This window comes from Porites lutea, chromosome 9 (assembly GCF_958299795.1).
Source record: "Porites lutea chromosome 9, jaPorLute2.1, whole genome shotgun sequence".
Classification (NCBI taxonomy): domain Eukaryota; kingdom Metazoa; phylum Cnidaria; class Anthozoa; order Scleractinia; family Poritidae; genus Porites; species Porites lutea.
In genome coordinates this window covers 2,667,950-2,687,500 of record NC_133209.1, presented here as the reverse complement: position 1 = coordinate 2,687,500, position 19,551 = coordinate 2,667,950, and the positions used below count along the sequence as shown (strand labels likewise).

At 37.1% G+C, this 19,551-nt stretch overlaps 2 protein-coding genes across 3 annotated transcripts in view; one reads left to right on the top strand and one right to left on the bottom strand.

The window, feature by feature from the left end:
- The window catches only part of LOC140947681 (exocyst complex component 1-like), a 19,996-nt gene extending 16,638 nt beyond the window's left edge, over positions 1–3,358 (bottom strand). For both annotated transcript variants that reach the window (XM_073396852.1, XM_073396853.1), the window contains exons 1-4: positions 3,202–3,358; positions 2,381–2,508; positions 1,671–1,766; positions 1,196–1,256 (exon numbers count right to left, since the gene is read on the bottom strand). In XM_073396852.1, the coding sequence (XP_073252953.1) occupies positions 1,196–1,256; positions 1,671–1,766; positions 2,381–2,508; positions 3,202–3,325 (409 nt within the window). In that variant the 5' untranslated portion in view covers positions 3,326–3,358. The remainder of the gene's footprint in view (positions 1–1,195; positions 1,257–1,670; positions 1,767–2,380; positions 2,509–3,201) is intronic.
- A 414-nt stretch (positions 3,359–3,772) lies between these two features.
- Positions 3,773–18,987, top strand: LOC140947200 (grainyhead-like protein 2 homolog). Its single transcript, XM_073396263.1, has 21 exons — positions 3,773–3,928; positions 4,134–4,436; positions 6,326–6,428; positions 7,114–7,169; positions 7,974–8,049; positions 8,189–8,226; positions 8,983–9,106; positions 9,996–10,063; positions 10,362–10,438; positions 10,576–10,649; positions 11,016–11,127; positions 11,688–11,836; positions 12,449–12,553; positions 14,876–14,963; positions 15,194–15,315; positions 15,847–15,899; positions 16,015–16,063; positions 16,162–16,231; positions 16,634–16,722; positions 16,883–16,947; positions 17,398–18,987. Exons 1-21 carry the CDS (start codon positions 3,909–3,911, stop codon positions 17,513–17,515), a joined length of 1,959 nt encoding a protein of 652 aa, XP_073252364.1. The 5' UTR covers positions 3,773–3,908; the 3' UTR covers positions 17,516–18,987.
- The last annotated feature ends 564 nt before the right edge of the window (positions 18,988–19,551 follow it).

Below are 19,551 nucleotides of genomic sequence, written 5' to 3'. Positions count from 1 at the left end.
CTTCGATCATTGTCATCTGCACTCCGTATCCTTTGGTTACTACTTATCTAGTATACAAGGAATTAAAGATGATGCATCTAGAGCCATTATTAAACAGCCATCTCCCAAACATTGCAAGATGTGATTAGAAAATAAGAATGGATGTTTTGAAGGCTCTGCTTTTTCAGCACCAGGTATTCTGCTTTTGTCTCCAGGGATAAGTATGTAATAACAATATTACCATACCTGCTAACTCTCCCGGTTTTCCTAGGAGTCTCCAAGTTTTTTATCAAATCTCCCGGTTAGAGCACCAGATCTCCTGGGAAATACATACCATGGCCTTTTTCAAAATTTTTTCATCAATTTCGTTTTATTTTTGAGATGTCATAGCCTGCGAAAACATCCATTTCTCCTCGCTTTTCGCCGCTGGGACGTTTCACAAGGAGGAACGTCTGTGACTCAATGACAGAAATTCCATACTGATGACGTAAAATCTGTCCGGAATCTGGTCAGAAGAGCTGATTGGTTGAAGGAGTAGTTACATTGTTTTAGCTATTGTTTATGAATGACAAAGACAAAAGGCCCCAAAGGTCAAATGTAAACACGAAGAATCTCTAACAAAACAGTCAATATTTGTGGAATATAGTCTTCTCTAGAAGAAGCATTTGAGTCTTGCTGGAGCTCGTTGGCAGATGAACACAACACTTCACCAAAATCGACCAGAAGACACGCAAAATTGAACAAATTTATATTTGGAACCCCATGACTACCAGATTCATTATGTAAACATTGATTTGCATTATCAGCATGGAATTTCGGTCGCTGAGTTGCAGACGTTCCTCCTCACAAAACGTCCCCAGCGGCAAGAGATGTCAAAAAGGAAAATAAAACAAGAAGTGGGTTTAGTACTCTTATTTGAGCTGTTCTCGATCGGAAAATGTAAAACAGACCAATCAAATTGATATATATAATTTAATGCATATAGTTATTGGTCAGAAATCAACCAATCAAATTGGACGATACATGGTAGAAAGTTGGCACGGTTTCGCATCCAGTTATCGACGTCGGGAACATTCAGAAGGCCTTAGGGTGATTTTTGGAGAGTATTCAGACATTGTCGAAAATGAATTTCTTACAATGCAAAGAATTCTAGACCTCTCCAGATTTTTGTACTCCGGGGGTTGGCAGGTATGTATTACTCATCTGGTTTTAGTACCTTCAATTACACTGACATGCAACAATGCTGGCTTCCTTTGAGTCAAATGCCTTTCACACAGCTAAACAGCGAGAAATAAACAAAAAGTTGAGCATGTGCTGTTACAACTGCTTGTGATCTTCCCACCTAATTGCAATCCACTCTTCTACTAAGGAGAGCCAAAATAAAAGATCTCTATGTCTATTTTATTAAAACGCATTTATGATAGCCTAGCACCTGTAGTTAGTCAAAATAATAGAAATGCTCTGACCTTCGAGGATGTGGCCCAAGTACTGTACTGGTCTCAAGTAATTTTTATAAATGAGATGAGTTAAAAAAACAGAAAAAAACCCAAGCAAGGAAAATATTACAATTTAGAAACTTGTAAGGTTGTTTAGGAAAAGCAGATCCAGCCAATTTTACGCTTCCAATAGCAAAGCATAATTTTTACTAACATTATTAAATTGAACACAGAAACTTAAAAGCTGTTGCTTACCCTCCACAATGCAATGATGAAGTTGTTCTTGTCCTGAACACTGCTTGCTACCCACTTGTAAGTCTTATCAAAATGAAGATGAAACTCTGGATTTTCCTAAAAAACAAATCAATGTAAGAGGAGATGAAATTATAGCCTGCGAACGGCAGACGTTTCTTCTCACTCATCGCCGCTGAGGGACGTTTCGCGAGGAGGAACGTCTGCGACTCAGCAACAGAAATTCCATACTGATGACGTAAATCAATGTTTACATAATAAATCAGGTAGTCATGGGGTTCCAAATGCAAATTTGTTCAATTTTACTTTTCCCCTGGTCGATTTCGGAAAAGTGTTGTGTTCATCTGCGAATGACCTCCAGCAAAACTCAAATGCTACTTCTAGAGAAAACTATACTCCGCAAGTATTGACTGTTTTGTTAGAGATTTGTGGCCTTTGGTCTTTTGTCTGTCATTTGTAAACAACAGCTAGAACAATGAAACTACTCCGTCGACCAATTAGCGCTTCTGACCAGATTCCGGACAGATTTTGCGTCATCAGTATGGAATTTCTGTCGCTGAATTGCAGACGTTCCTCCTCGCGAAACGCCCTTCAGCGCCGATAAGCGAGGAGAAATGTCTGCCGTTCGCAGGCTAATGAAATTATGACTTGTGTGTTGTAAGAATATCTTGCATGTCATTAACTCCAGCCAAGTCAGTGTTGTCTATTCTCACATTTGTTTCATCTTTGCCATCGATGAGCTTGAGGTCCTTCAGTCTCCAGTTTGATCTCTTCTTATAAGAATCTTTTTCAGTTCTTTTAACTTGATAAATGGACACTGTTTCTGGTTTCACTTCAGTCACTAAAGAAGGAGAGGACATAAGAGTAAAAGCAAAAATAAATCTACAACAATTTCATGCTTTCTTCTTTTCTCCTTCTGCTTTCTTTAATGGGCTATTGCATTATAATATCCATACCCGCCCTCCACCCCCAGTTGACGAAACCATGGAATTCTTCAGGGGCATGTTATAAAAACTGAGGATTTCTTTAGGGGCAGAATAAAAAAATATGGAATTCTTAGTGGGGTGGAGCTTTAATTTTCAGGAAAATTTCAGGGGTAAACCTATATTCTTCAGGAGTAAACCCATGTTTTGTGGAAGTCCTCAATGGTGAATGCAATTTTATTTAATCTTCAGGGGTACGAAGACAGAGTTAGTCCTCAACCGGTTGGGTACGTATATTATAATGCAATGGCCTATTTCTTGCAAAGCCCTGACAGTTACATGACTGTGCACCCATAAGCATATATATTGTAAGTGAGATCAAAATATATAGGCAATTGGCACCCCCCTGGCGGAGAGCTCCCTTGTGAGAAAGCAGGAATGCTTCCGAAAATAAATTCTAGCCCTTAGATATACAAACAATTATTTAGCCATTCAAAATTGCCAGCTGACTCGCTGGCATAAAATTGTCCATGTAAACAGACATACGGAAAGAAACACGACTTTTGAGAAAAGAAATACTACATGTCAGTTAAATGCAAATTAATCCATACCAGCCACACAAAGAAAGCTTGCTTTCTTCTTTTTGCCAACTTTAGTCACGCTCACAACTGCATAAAGTCTCTCCTCGTTTGGTTTGAAGAGATCTCGCTGCAGATTGTGTTTGATGGCCGCCATTTTAAGACCACTACTACTTGTGCCCAGGTTTCCGGGTTGACGCTCATAAAATTCGAAAGAGACTGTAAACTTCCTGTTCATAAATTTTACACGGATTTTTAATTGAGTTACAAATATTCTTTACGCATCATCCTTGTTTTGTGACCTTGTTCTATTAAATTTTAATAAGCACACTTGCTAAATCCAAATCTAATTCTGAAATTTGAACTATTATCAAGCTAAATATTTGAACTTTATGAAATGCACAGTCAAGAGAAGTCTATTTGAAGCGCAAGAGACTAGCTATCATAGTTTCTAAATTTTTCTAAAAGGCAGTTCTGTTTTTTTTCGAGGACGTCACGAAGGCCCTTCACCTTGGTAAAAATTTCATCACCAGGTTGCGTCTGCGACGATAACCTCCATATTTGGTAAACGACGGCTTATCGACTGTTCAAGACAATGATCGCGCCACTCGTTTTCAGTCTCCGATAAAAGTCATTTCGGTTAAAGAGGAGAGGGACAACAGCGTGTGGACCAACACCAAAAAAAAAATTGTGATTTCAGATGGATTGGAAGGTTTCTGGCGTTTGGCATTTCTTTTGCCATGGCCGACACAGCTAGGAGGCAAGTATCTTGCGCGATCTTTTTTCAAAGTATTTTCAGATTAGGAAGTTGCTCGTCTTCGATCCACTGGGTCCTTTGTCGCATCATTGTGTTTTCCTTCGGCGCGGGCGTTCAGGATATGCGCGCGGATTTTTTATTTTTTTTACCCGTTTCTTTCTTGTCTTTTGTTCCGTTAATTTAACGAGCTGCTGTTTTTCTCACCTAGGAAAGGCACTGATCTGACGGTTAGAATGGCAGGAAAAGTAACTGCAGAGGGAAATCCGATTGTTGTTTCTTCGGGAAGTAGCTCGAAGACGACAGTCGGTTCACCAACTGGCGATGGAGTGCGCGATGTGCGCGACGACCGTAGTTGGAAAGCTTATGTTTCACAGATGGATTCTACCTTAGCAAATTCGCTACTGGTGAACGGAGAGGACTTAAGTATGGCGTCCAATCTTGGGTTTTTGTACGACTATTACGAAGTCACCGAGGAGTCAAACCCAGCACCCCCTTCTCCTTCTAATCAGGGGTACGTTTTTTTACGCCATGTTTGGTTTAGATAGTGACACAAATCCTGTATAACTCATTGCAGTGTAAGGGACCGATCAGAACTGTTTATCGTTAGCCTTTTTTCACATCCCATGTGGTTAATAAAACCTGGCGAACCAAAAGGTGGATTGATGAATGTAAGTTTATATGCTTGCTTTGTTGTTAAGCTTATATAACATTTATAGAAGTCGCTGTAGGTTTTTTCCTCTCGATCATTAAAACCAGTAGTGTTTTGATGTGTCATAATCAACTGTACGCGTCGATGGATCATGTTTTGACAAATACTTTTTTGTTGTCAGGAAAAAGGTATTTACTTTGTGATCCGTACATTTATATTTTATGTCCCGCTTTGATTCAAGATGTTCGGCCAAGTTCATGTAGTTTTACTTTTTATTACATAATATTATATGCATAGGAACAGGAAGCACGCATCACGAGAGGAAAGTCTAAGTGACACTTACAGACTTAATATTTGCCTCTGGAGATGTTACAAAATATATTTAGTTAAAGTCTTCCCAAGGTCTATTGAGTTGGACCATGTGTGCATTTGTAGATGACTTAGGTTATCATTAGTTCAAACGTTGGAAAGCGCTTTCCCCCAGATAAAAATCTGTCCAGTGGATAACGCAATGATATTGGTCTCCCTAATACTTATCCGCTGAATAGTGATTTATCCGGTACATAGCGCTATCCAACGTTTGAACAACGGGGGCTAGGATGGTAAAGGACAGGAGACGTCAAAACCTTGTGTGACAAGCATGACAGTAATTATGTTTGAAAAAATTTTCAGTCAAACTTCCTTTTAATAAATCTGTTTGTAAAAGACCAGAACACAGTCATGGTAAGTGCATCCTCGGAGACACAGGGGCAGTCAGTCAGGCTGGGAGAAAAAGTGCGACAAAAGTTTTCAAGCACGGGTAGAAGAGCCCCTGAGTACTGACTCTGATCAGACTATTTCCAAACGGTCAAGCGAATGCTGGCTCCTGATTGGGCACAAAAAATGTTTTGTATTGTTGTACCCAATCGGCAAACAGCATCTCCTGAGTTCTTTTTGTGAGTTCATACACGACAGCTATTGTCTCAATCACAGCTTGTCTGCTCGTGCACCAAAGAAATGCATGCAGACAGGAAACTTTCAGTTTAATATAAACTCCCTATTTCAAAATACTGCCTATGCTAAAACTAAAACAAGGAAACATATTTAAGGGTATTTTTATTACAACAGGTATTCACGCTTGCATAAATATTACGGAGTTTAAGATACCACGATAGCTGATGGCCTCTAAAATGTCGCTTGAAAAGTGAAGTCGTGTTTTTTCAGTCTCTATCGTGATTATTCCAACACGCTTACTTTGACCTGACTGACTGCACCTGGGTCTCCGAGGATATGTTAAGAGAAGATCGCAGTGAAACACGCAACTAATAGCCCTGTCATGTTAGTTGCACACAGTTTTTCTGCCTTTCTCTTCTTTCTACTGTCCTATTGGATAAGTAGCTCTCTTAATGGACACTGTGGCAAGCAGATTGGACAGTTCTACTTACGGCCACGTTCACAAAACCTTGTTATTCTCAACTCCCATACAAACTCTATATTTTTACATTCACCCGTTATGGACACTTTTTGCATGTTCCAAGAGTGTCCTGTTACGAAAGCTCCCACTGTACAATTAAAGCAGACCTCTTGCATACACTAGTCCTGTGCTATAGGACACAACTTTCTTTGCATGCGGCCACTTTTTTTCGTTTATCTATACTGACCAAGAGCCTGGCACAGGCCATGTTAAGCTTGCCCTTAAAGTACAAGGCAGATGAGGTAGTCTGCTTCCCAGAGGCTTATACAATCTATCTTGGAACTGTATATTCCTATAGTACATCTGGGGGGAACAGTGGACAGGCAAATTCATCAGCTGGAAACAATCACTCTCAAGGAGCAAACAGTGATTCTGATTCTGGGAGTCCATCACAATCTGAGGTAAGCCATTAGAAATCAGCTTGGGAAGCTCTTCAGGTTCTTCCATGGGTCCAAACAAGAAGGTCACATCATGCTAATCACTGCATCCTATCCAAAGAGTGCAAACTAAGATTAGTCGTGACAAGGGACCATAAAAGAATAACTAAAACTACAGTGTGCAGTGTGTATTTTTTCAAACCACGTTATAATTTGACATCTTTCATAATGTTAACAAGGCTGTGCTCTAACAGCACCCGGTAGCCCATGGTGCCTAACTTTTGCTCCCAAGGGGCTAGAAAATCTAAGAGTCAGTTATTTAATTGAAGTATGACTTAGGCTGCGGTTTAGAAAACTTTTGGACCTCCAGGTCTCATCCTTAGCAGTTTATTTTAAGAAGAGAAATGTTTTTCTATTCTATGCCTTATGCCTTCAAGCAACTTTTCAAGATAAATGGTGTGAAGATAAAAGCATAAGGTAAACTGAAAATGGCTTAGAACACATTTTTGTTAAACAGTGGCGAAACTCTCTTTAAATAACTGGCCCCAAGTTTTTTCTTAGAAATAAAACTCGTGCAGCTTGGATTTCACAGTTTCAAAGCATTGCGCTCCCTTCAATTTTTTTTAGAGTGCAGCCTTGATTAACTAACAGTCCGTCCCTCTTTATTCCATTGTTTATTTATAACCATTTACTATTCTGCTTTCCTCAGCAAGCCACTCTTAGTTTTCTGCAAGCAGTACAGCAAATTAAAAGCCCAAAGCATAGGTAAGAGTTCAGAGGTTTCTTGTGTATCCTACCTTTGCAAAGGTCTAGCTAATGCTTGTCAATGTTATCAACCTGGAACTAACATTGGTCCCAATAGTGACCGAGATCAATTTTCTCCTAACAATATCCATACACTGTCAAGAGATAAGTTATGAGAATTAATAAAATGATCACCTGAAAGAAAATGCCCTGATCTATCATCAAATTCTCTCAAGTAATTCCTTAAGTAAGGAAATGTATGGAGATCAGTTTGGAGAATTTGTACGTTGATACTGGGGCTTAAAGGGTTAATAGCTGTTCTGTTCAGATGAGAGAAGCTTATTGGTGGTGAGCAAGCTCTCTGTTAGACAGTAATTAAACAAACAAGTGTTCAAGGGACTGGCTCACATGTAAAACCCAGCAGGGAAATGTATAATGAAAGATCATCCTTAGCTACCGTAAAATTCTGAAAATAAGCCTCAGGGCTTATATTTTTCAAAAGCCCTTTTTGAGGGGCTTATTTTTGGAGGGGCTGATATTCGGAGGGGCTGATATTCGGAGGGGCTTATCCACAGAGGGAAATTTGCGTTTCAAAATTGATTTGGCTAGCCTTATAGTTGGAAGGAAATTGACCATTTTTGCTTTGTCTTACTTTGTTTTTGAGGACAATTTCCAAGTACAAGCCCCCCTGGGAGTTATATTTGGAGGGGCGATTTAACGAAGGGTTTTTTGCGTTACGAGTTTGGGGGGCTTATATTTGGAGGGGCTTATTTTCGGAATTTTATGGTATATTTTTGAGCGACTGTCCATCTTTTGTTATTTCAGTGCATCATCAGTGCAAAGTGACCATGGCAACCACCATGTTACTCCTAAACAAGAAAAAATTCCGTCAAACATAAAGGTACTTAAATGTGTAATCTTTTATTATTTTTATTTGTGATGTGATAAAACTTTTCGTGGTTGTAATTGTGCTTATTTTCACTGGTGTTTTGTACGTAGCATTTCACTTCTATTTGTTTTTTTAATTTTCTTTTCTTTAGGCCATTGCTATAGGGCAACAAATTAAAGTACAGCCAAGGTAAAATTATTTACATTATGTTAGGATTTGTTGTTGAGATTGTAGCAGAAGATTTTTATTTGTCTAAGGTGTGGTCAATTTGTTGTCAGTTTTGTGTAAATTTTCCTTTATTTTTGCTCAGTCACACATTAACATACATAGAAACAGAGGAAAACAAAAAATTGAACCAGTGATGAATAATTTGGACATTAACCACCCAAGATATTAGAGATCTTAAGATACACCGTTTTAATGCACGGCTATGGGTAAATTACCGGTATGCATAGTCATGAATTACATGGGTAGGTTGCCTGTTACCGCAGAGAAACGGTAGGCTACCAGGTAGAACAGTAACACCATTATCACGTCTGAAAAATAATGACTGCCTTTCATATAAACATGTGGCAAACATGGTCGCTTACCTGTACCCGTAGGCAGAAACGTTGCATCTTCAGGTCTCTATTATCAAGGTAATGAGTCCCACTCACATAGTAATGAGAAGAACTGACATGATAGGAGGGAGGAAAATTAAGAAACTGCATCTATAACGTACTGTATTCAAATCACTTGAGATTGACTAGCCTAAGAAAACAGCCAACAGCAACTTCACCACTGGTTTCCATGCAAAATGACATCTGAGGAACAAATGCAGAAATTCCATACTGATGAGGTGTCACTACACAGGAGCACATTTTGGTGGGTTTAACTTGCCACCCCAATGCTCCTGCTTCATTGTTAAAAATCGTGTGCTATTTTTTCACTCTTTTTTTTCAACAGTACGTCTAGTTGTAGTCATGCACCCATTTCCATTGGACGTCCGTCTTCGTACCCACCTTCCACAAAAGGAAACCCACAAGTTAGTGATGTGTCGCCACTTTCTCTCAGCACCACACCTCCCGAGGTTTGTATTGGAATACACCAGGAGTCCATAACCTGTACAGTAGCAATAAATTTCCAAGTAATTGTGAGACTCTGCATGGGTATTTCCAAGAAAATCAAAGTCCCAACGATCACTGTTGGTGAAACGATGATCATAAAGATTACACTAACAATTGCATTGCCTTTCTGATTAAGTTTGACAATGTTAATGATGTGCGACGATAGCAAAGAAATGCACAAAGAGTATGCTGTACATTCAAAGGATTTGTTTTGCTATTGAATCAGTTACTTTCTTTATATTCTTGTTTTCATCATCATCATGACATTGTGGTTGTGCAGGCTCACTAGTAGCAGTCAATCTACCACATATAACAATAAATTTTTGGTATTCAACAACTTTGTAGAAAAACCAATGATTTGATGGAAAATGCCAGGTCTCCTTAGAGAGGTTCACCTGTGTCACGGCATAATCACCAACCATTTTTGTTAGAATGATTTTGGTCCAAATTTAGAACATGTGTTAGGTCTCACAAACCTGTCAGCAAAACATACAGGCCTGAAAATGGTATTTGTTTGACCTTTTAATGGCTGTAAGTTTTCCTTTGTGATATCTTTTACTTGCAATGCACTCATAGAGAGAGCAGAGCTTCAATTTCTGAGGGAAAAAGTGCTCTAAAATGAATGAAAAAAGAAAGTGATCGTAAAAATGCCATAACATCAGCTTAGTATGGGAGTTGCTCTCTCTTGGTCATTATGTGCTCTTCGTACATACGGTGTACTAGAAACTTATCAATATTGGTGACAAATTGAATGTCATCCACTTTTACCAATTTTCCAACCACCAGTTGCATTGTTTGTTTGTAAGTTTATCCTAGAATTCTTTGTGATGTTTGTTCATTTTTTGTTTACAGGCTTTTAACTTCTCTCCGTACACCCAATCGCTGAAATCCACACCTACAGTTTTCTCAGCTCAAGACAAGTATGTGTGACTCCTATCATTGTGTTTTCTAATTCTCCTTTCCTAGTTGCTCCTGGAATCATTTTTACTCAAACTTTAGGATAATTACTGGGCTTACTTTTAAGAGACATATATATTTTTAACCTTGCAAAAAGAGGTCAAATTAATATGCTTAATGAGTGAACAGCCACTACATCGTATAGCTATATACTGCAAATATTATTTGCTCACTCATAAGCAAGAACTTTTTGAAAAAGACATTTGAGTGCATAAAATACATAGTTACTATGAATGACATTATCCCGGTACCTTGATTTAGGTATACGTTCATACTCGAAGCTCCTACGTCTATAATTCAAAGAAGAGGGGATGACACTCTAACATATCTAAACAAAGGTATGGCTTGATCAGAATGCTTATAATGTTCATTAACCTTACAGAGTTTTTATTTACCCTCTTAACTCCTTGTTCAGTGTTATGCTTAACTTTTTTCTTTGAATTTGTTTAACTATTATATTTTCTCTCTTGTTTAGGACAATTTTATGCCATAGGTTTTGAGGGAAATGTAGATCCTCCTTCCACAGATGGTGAAATTCAGAGAGTCAAGGTACAACATTGTTGTTCCACAAGAAGCTTAGAATTTTTTTTCAAGTTTTTGGAAGCTACAGTAATGAAGAGAATTCAGTAAATGAAAAAAAAAGTAGATGTAACTTATAGTAAGAGAATAAATTAATGTCAATGTATTATTGTTAGCGTTTTGTATTCTATACAACACAGGTGTGTTATGGAGTCTCTAAATCTGTACAGTGCACCAAGCAAAATCAAAAATGACCTGAAATGGCCTTGCAAAATCACCTTTGTTTGTCCATCATATTGGTCTCATACTGTTATAGTTCTGACTGATTGCAGTGTCTGAAGTTAAAAAGTTTCAAGACTGCATTGACCACATAATTTTTCTTTTACATTCCCACAGTCATATGTTCACTTGGTTTTCCGAGACGAGAAAGATCCAAGAACAGAGTGTGAACACTGGCAATACTGGCACAGTCAGCAACCAAATCCTCAACAGCGCGCATTTGATATTGGTAAGATAATGCTAGAAATACATATCTCGCAAACCCTTGCAGTGTCCTCTGTAAAACATTGTTGCCTTGGAGGTGTAATGCCAAAAGCATTTCTTGATCACCGAAATGGTCACAAAAACAGTCACAACAATGGCCAGCAAGTTTGTCCCTTGATGAAATTATAGTGGACACTGAGAGATATATCAAAATATATATGGGCCAAGTTTGCATACTGCTTTAATCCATGTGCTGCACATACAACAAATTTATGAACCTTTGCTTGTCAAGGAAATATTCTCTTGCCCTGAATCAAATGAGACAGTAGTGTCATTTTCATATTGTGTAAAACCTTGTATGTAACAATCTTTAAATTATTTGTTATTGCATCTTATTACTCGTGAATATCAGAAATAATTATCCTTTTCAATAGTTTTTTTTCTGCATGAGTTGTCATTAAGGTCGCTTCATTCCTTATCTGGATATGTTGTCATGTGACAAATGACTGATTAATGTCCATTATCTTGTTATAATTTGTAACCTAGTTAACTGTTTTACTACCTGACTTGAAATTCCTCCTTCAGATCGAAAGTCATGCCAGAATATTGAAGAAAATATAGACGAGATATCTTACAATGCTGCTGGGTTTACATGGAGCCCTCACCTGAATGCAAAGATAGTAATCAGAATCAACTGCTTGAGTACAGATTTCTCCTCACAGAAGGGTGTCAAGGTTAGAAATTCACCTTTTGATTTGTTTTTTTGTCATTTTGAGGTTCATTGTAATGTCGCATACCTGGGTTGGTATACATTGTAAAAGCAATAAAGTTACAAATACACTGAAACCTGTATGAAGCAGACACGTGCACAAACCTTTGCTAGTGTATATGTTAGTTGTAGTTTTTCAAATCGCTGTACCTAACTAACAGTATGGATCCATGCACCATTTCATCATAACCAATTCCACGTTAATTTTTCTCTTTGAGCAACAAGTGAAATGTTTCCAATGCATAGATCTACATCTAACGAAGACAGAACTTTGAGTTTCCATTCCACTAAAAGTCCTTTAGTTATAGCTCCAAAATAGGATATCATAGCGTAATATGTCAATTTGCTGACAGTTTAATACACCATGATATTTGCGCATCCTTTTATATTTCCAGCAGGTTAAATAATGTCAAAGTCCAACAATCATGTGTCATTGAATGATAGCATAATTAATTATGTACTTTGTAGTGTCCACTTGTCAATCAAGGCTCTTCTAGTTACATACACTATGCTGAAATGGGGCTTACAAGGCTAGTTTTTTCTGAGTAATAATAGTTGTGCATTGTTTTCTTGGTAGGGCATCCCTCTTCATCTCCAGATTGACACTTATGAAGACATAAACAACCCTGATGCTGAACCAATTCACAGGGCTTTCTGTCAGATTAAAGTATTTCGAGACAAAGTAAGTACTGAAAACAGAGATGCCAACCTCTGGAGATCTGAAATCTGGACAATTTCCCTTTTGAATGTGGCTAAAGACTAAACTAATGCACAGAAAAGTACAAAAGTCAACTTTATCCGTGAGGTTAATAACAATAATAATAATAATATATACTAATAATAATAAAACTTTTTTTATTGAGGGTAGCACTTAAGGTATCAGCCACCCTTAAAATTGCCATTTTTCCATATTTGAGGTTTCAACGTTTTCAAATAGATATGCGTGAGAGCTTTCTTTTAAAAAAAAATCAGAAGCAAATATTATTTCTGTCGAAAGATATCGGGGATAAAAGATTTTTTCTCGTTAATTATCTTAATTGATCGTTAACAAGATCTGTCATACCCGTGTTATATCAATTAACTTGCCTGTGAACTAGTAACGTGATACCGAGTGCGTGCTTTGACACAACACGTGCGAATTGCCTTCGCGTTGTTTATAGCCTTTAGTATTCTCCGTGGATATTTAGCGTTTGTTTCGGTGAAAATGCCGCCAAAAAAAAGAAAAGGTCGTGTCCGTTTTCGTCATCGAAACTGAGAACGAAAAAGAAATCGAGGAGCGAGTTTGACAAAGAATGGGCCGCAAAATTGGCAGAGAGCGACAAAGGCTCATTTTATCAGCAAGAGAAGTGGCTCGAGGAGTTGGATATTCAGAAAAGCGAAAATGCTGCAGTTGCTGAGAGTGCAAGCCACCCAAAATCCAGCTTGAACAACCAGATGAAGAAAGCAAATTAAGCTCATCGACCCCATCTGCTGATGGAACGTGGAAAACAATAAGCGGTCGAGCTATCGTATTGAGCGAAAAGCTGCTTGAGAAACTGGACGAGTCTGTATCTTGTCGATTTTGCCAGGCAAGAGTCCAAGTCATGGAAAATGTAGCAACTAAGCATGGACTTGGTTCTACCTGGAGAATCCAGTGCGAGAATGAAAGCTGGCCGTCGCACAAGACAAATTCTGTTTTTAATTCTTCCGAGAAGAGCAGAGCGTTTGAAAAACCGGGCCTCAGTTCTTGGCCTTCGAGCAATCGGTGGTGGGCATTCGGCGTCTTCAAAGTTTTTTAGTTTCCTTGGCCTGGCGCTCGAGAAAGAATTAAACCGTGCTTCTCGTGGTGTAAAAGAGTGGAAGTTTTCCAACGGAGAATTAAACTGTTCACTTGAAGATGTTGATAGCAATAAAAAGTTTGTTCCTGTTACATGTTACCTGTCAAAGTCCTATTGTTAGAGAAAATTGATCCCTCTCTGATATCAATCAGAATAAACATTTAGGTGTTATAATCTCATTCCAGGTAGGATGCCGCCAAAAATGTATTTTCTATTTTATCTCAGAACGCAAATTTTGCTGATCGACTCGTACGTTTTGAACTCCAAGTCGGCAGCCTTTCAATCAATTTGGCTAAAATTTGGCCAGAGTGTTGCCATATATCTCTTCTACAAAACCGTGTCTGCGAATTTTAATACTCCTTTTCATTTTAAAGCTAGAGCTTTTTTTACACAGAGAGTGTTGACTAATTGCCTTCCCCAACTTCATTTGCTAATAAAAGAAAAACAAACGCACTTGTCAAAAATCTGAGACACGGTTTTTTAGTGGAACATGTTGAGAAGCGAATGTGGTGTTAATTGTTTTCTTCCGTTTATTTCCGACGGGAGTGGAACATGATTTATAGAGACGTGTACTTTTACACAAAGCGTTCCAATTTCGAAACACATTTAAGTAAATCGTTTTTGTTAGTTCAAATCCATAATCTGGAATTATGAAGCTTTTAAAATATATGGTTTATAGGGGTTTTTATAAAAACAACTAACTCTACAGCGATCCGCGCGCGGACTGTCCTGAAGGGTGGCTGATACCTTAATATCTCGCGATAATCAAAACATCATCGCCCTTAGAATAAATAAATAAATAATAAAATAAAATAAAAAATGCAATAATCTACCAAAAAGCTATGATTAACTAAGGAACTAACTAAGAAATTGCTAAGGATTGTTCATTACAATTTGCAAACTTCAATTCGCTTAAGTTTGTTTTTGAAAGATGTCAAGGTAGAGCAGTCTTAAAACTCCTCAGGAAGTCTGTTCCACAAGCTTGCAGCACCGAACATAAATGACCACTGTCTGTAGGTTTGGCGACCCATATGGGAGTGGAACATCTGGGCTCTTTACAGGAGGATCCTGGTTAATCTGGGAGAGTTGGCATAAAATGTATTAAGTTATCATCAAATAACAACATACTCATTGAGAATGAGGTACATTTTTGTGTCCATGTAAAAATGCTGCTGTTATTCTTACAGGGTGCAGAACGAAAGAACAAAGATGAGTCAAAAAGTGCAGAAAAGAGAATTCAGAAATGGGTGAAACAAAATACATCTGCTTGTGCTGGTGAGTGTTTATCTGAGAGTTTTTATTTTCCGTGCCAATGCTTGATCAAGCTGTAACCAATGCTTCACTGGTTGGCGTCTTTGTTTTTAATTGTGGTGTGTTTTACATGTAAGTGTTTTGTTGTGTCATCCTGCATTTTAAGGAATTGCAGTTTTTGAACACTTGTTGCCACTTTATTAATTTGGTGTCAAAAGTTCCCTCTTTATAATAATTGAATGATATCTTTTCAGATCCCAACATGGTTTCACCTACAACTCTGTTTCATCCTCCAAGTAAATACACCCAGCTTCAAACAACAACCCCATTAGGACCCAAGCCAGTTCTGTTTACACCAGCTGTACACAATGTACATGTGAGTAAATTTACAGAATGGTACACTGTAGATCTTGAACCAGTAACCGAAGACATTTGATCATGGCAATGAAAACTTTAGACAGGTGGCGCAAAGGAAATTGTACAAAAGTGATTATGACACACTCAGATTTAATGATCTGTGTGATCCATGTCAGAGTGACAAATTGATCACCAAAACTTAGGTATAGTCCTTTCTGCATTCTTTCGCATGAATTCTCATTTGACATTTTATTGCCTTTGCTAAATAGGCCTAGGTATTTGTGCCACGTTGTAGCTGACAGTGCTGTGAAATTATGTATAATATGCAAAAATTATACAAAGTGCATTCAAAGTATGAAATGGAATGAAGAAATGATTCTTGCATCTATAAATGTAACAGGATGTCAACAGGATTCAATCATTCATTCGCGATCATTGTATTAGTAATATTACTTTTAATCCCAAGACTTTGAATCAGTTTACTTGTAGTACTGATTTTCAATTTATGTCGTCACCTTCTTCCTCATCGCCTTTTCCTCTTTGCTTACAGGGAGGATTTGAAGAATCATCTCTGCAGACTTTGTCCCTTCTGGCATCAATTAAGTAAGTGTTTTCTCGTGAATATGAATACCGGTAGCTTTTGAGTTACTTATGGACAATATTATTGCTTAGTATGTCAATTACTAGAGTTGTGACAATGTCGTGTTGCCTAATTTAGGGATCGAGAAAATAAAAGGACACTGCAATCACATCTTGTCATGGCAAAGGTATTTTGAGAACTTGTAAATTATGTCTCTTCCTACAAGTAGTGTTATATGATATTTTGAAGTTTCTTAATATGCCTGTTATTCCCTTCACTTCGCAGGATGAGCTTGCTGATTTAGAGGTTGTTCCCAGGGTAAAAGTTCAGAAAATCCACAGACCCAATAGACCAGGTTAGAGACAAAATATTTCTTGTGCCAAAGTGTTTCACTTCTCTCAGGAAAAATGTATTGAGAAAAAACAGGGTGCAAAGAAAGTCAAATGCAATGTGACACTTGTTTCTGCCGATGTCACTTCTGTTAGATCAACTTGCAAAACAGCTTTCCGTCCACGTGAAATTATTAGGAATGTCAATTTGTCTGACAGTTCTTAATATGTAATTTAATTTCCAAGAAAACTTACTGGCTGGTGGGTGGAATTCACTAGCCTGGTTATAAGATCCACTAGAGTCGGGCTATCGGGCACGACTTTCTGGTTATTCCTGCATGCAGAATAACCATCCATATAAAAATCCCAGTAGCACTGGACATCCTAGTACTAAAAAATCTAACTCTGGTGTTTCATTCCTTCCACAGCTGTTACCATCTATGTGAAGAAAGAAGAAGAAAAAGTGTACAATGCATTGATGCTGGACAGCTTGACAGTCGGCGATATGGTTGAGGCAGTATGTTCTTTTTTCTTATCATACCCAATATTCATTGCAAACATCAGTAAATATTTATACTTGTCCCTGTTTTCTGCTTCTTATCTATATTTTGGTCTTCTGAGTGATTGTTGTTGGCGCTGATCGAGTAAGAACATTTTCAATTTTTTTTTCTTTTTAGGTTGCTAGTAAATATGGCATGCCACCTGAAATGATCAAGAATGTGTATAAAAAGACAAAGAAGGGGTAAGCTATTAAGCAGTGATGCCAATGCACGTTTTCTTTATTGTTCCCCATAAATTTCTTTTGACCCTTGTTTTGAGAACTTGCATACATGTATGCTTATATAATACAGTCATTGTAAAAAGTACAAAATGTAGTTATATCCACTGAAATGTCAATTGAATTTTAATAACACCTTTAAAAAATTGAAAAGCTGACATCTTAAGCTTGCGTTTGGTTGCAAATTTTTGCGTTTCAGTCATTCCCCCATTAACACAGTACCTATTTATACATCTATATCATGACGAAAAATGGACATTAAATCCTAGGATTTTTATGATCAGTGCATTTCTACCATTTACAGTGTTTCAATAATAATTATGCTTATCATGTTATCCAGAAAGAAAACAAAAAAAGAATTATAAATGCATTTGTGTTTGAAATATTCACCTTAGTTTTTTCCCTTTCTTTCAGTATCCTTGTGAACATGGATGATCGAATGATTGAACAGTTTGTCGACGAAGATGATTTCATCATAAACTTGGATTTTGACAATCAGCTTGGGCATTTTGAGTTAACTCTTCAGTATTGAAATCACCCCATACCATCAAAAGCCAAAAACTATATTATATATAAATATTTTTTCCTTTGCTCCAACATTCTTAATGTATTCTTTCTTTCAATCTTTAAGCTTTACACGTGTGAAGTGAAAGTATAACATGTAGGATTATTACCGGTACGTTATTTAATATCTTCTTGGCATATGGGAACCTGTAAAACCCCACTTCTTCAAGTTAACCCTTTTAAAACATACAGGAAAAATGCTTTATTTCTCTTTTGTAAAGTATTGAAAGACAAATAGTGTCATGTCAAAGTACTGCTGAAGAAGTCTCATTTGAATGGTCACACCAGTCCACAAACATAAAGTTAGAACCACATACAAAACAATTGACCGTGTAAAAGTACTGTTACATTATAAGGTTTTATTGGACTGGTCTCGTGATAGGGATTAAGTCCAGAGTCAAATGTTATAGCTACAGTATGTACAAAACAAATAATTAATAGTATCATGTTAAAGTACAGCTTAAGGTGTTTCATTTGAATGGCTACACTGTAGGATGTCATCTACAGACTCAGAAGTTAGAGCAACTCACAAAACAGACAGTGCTATGTGAAAGTACTGCCAGAGGTTCTATTTTAAAAAAGGCCACATGACAGAATTTCATCCTCAAACTCAAAAGTTACACAAAAAAGGATGTAACCATTATTATTATTATTATTGTTATTATTATTATTATTATTATTATTATTACTATTATTATTATTATTATTATTATTATTGCAGTTCGAACGTCTGGATACCCAGAGTAAAATTATTATTATTATTATTAGCTTTGGAGAGTGAGAGGATTAAGTAACGTAAAAAAATTCATTTTTACACTAAAAAGATATAGGTAACAGTAACATTATGATAGCTTAGTCTCAAAGTGACCATTCATCATGAGGTCATAAAATCACATAGTAATTTCATAAAAAACAAACTTGTGTCTTGTATCAAACAGTACCACAGGGCAGTATTGCTAAAGAGACTTTTCATGTGAACAGCAATGTACCAATCCATACTATATGAAAATACTAAAGGAGAAACTTCCATTCATTTTATATTCCATTTGTCACACTTCAGAATTTGAGCTTAAAATTAAAAAGCTCCTTTACTATATTAAAGCTAAACCTAACATACAGATTGTAGATTTGAAACAGTTTTTCAGACTGGCATCAAACATGCTCTCCTCACTCATCAGCTTCCAGGTAAAAGGAAAAATGGCTGATGCAGATTGTAAAAGCAGTCTGGCAGAAGAGTAGATCAAAACTTGTATTTTATTATAACGGTTGGTTACCATTGATAGAGAAGTTTTATAATGCAGTTTTGCTGGGAAAGATTTAGATTCTATTAAGGTCTTCTTGTCTCGTTGTGACAAAGTTTTGTTAAGAAGTTAGGGTAGCTCCTTTGGTATGCATACATTAAAAGTGCCAACGTTTTGCAATAAATTGTATTGAGATTAACATTGTAGAATGTTGATAGTTTGAACCTTGAATGGTTTTTATTTTACCCCTGGAATAAACTGAGCTATTCATCCACCCAACATTAGCCTGTGTGGAGTGAAGCGACAACTGAAGTTCACAGGCTGGGTAACATAGGGTCCACTTAATACAGACTTTGCTGTATATAATAAATTTATACACCATTGAAATACCAGGTGAGCTTCTGTGAGAAAACATGATATCTTCACATGTGAAAATAACTTGTTTATCTTCACTCATGAAAAGATAACCATTGCTATAGTTACATAAAAAGTCATGTCTATTGCAGCAAAAAATATATATTTTGTTTTTTATAAGTATTTAAAAAATAAAAGAACATTACATGGTTGCTTAGAGATATGACATTTCTTTTCATGTTGAAAAATATTTGACTTATTCGCTTCACTCATTTTTTAAATTTTTTTCATGGCTTGAAGAGAAATTGTGTCTCCCCTCAGCTATGTAGTAAGTAACTAGTCAATTAATGAGAAGGGTCCATCATAGAAGAGGATAAGCGTGATTCACATAATTATTAGGGGCTCTACA

What these genes read in the sequence shown, in the direction of transcription:
- LOC140947200 (XM_073396263.1), top strand. Translation starts at nt 3,909, where the DNA reads ATGGCCGACACAGCTAGGAG. An exon ending in GTTTTCTCAGCTCAAGACAA is followed by an intron (nt 10,064 to 10,361) that starts GTATGTGTGACT and finishes ACCTTGATTTAG; the next exon opens with GTATACGTTCATACTCGAAG. An exon ending in TATAAAAAGACAAAGAAGGG is followed by an intron (nt 16,948 to 17,397) that starts GTAAGCTATTAA and finishes CCTTTCTTTCAG; the next exon opens with TATCCTTGTGAACATGGATG.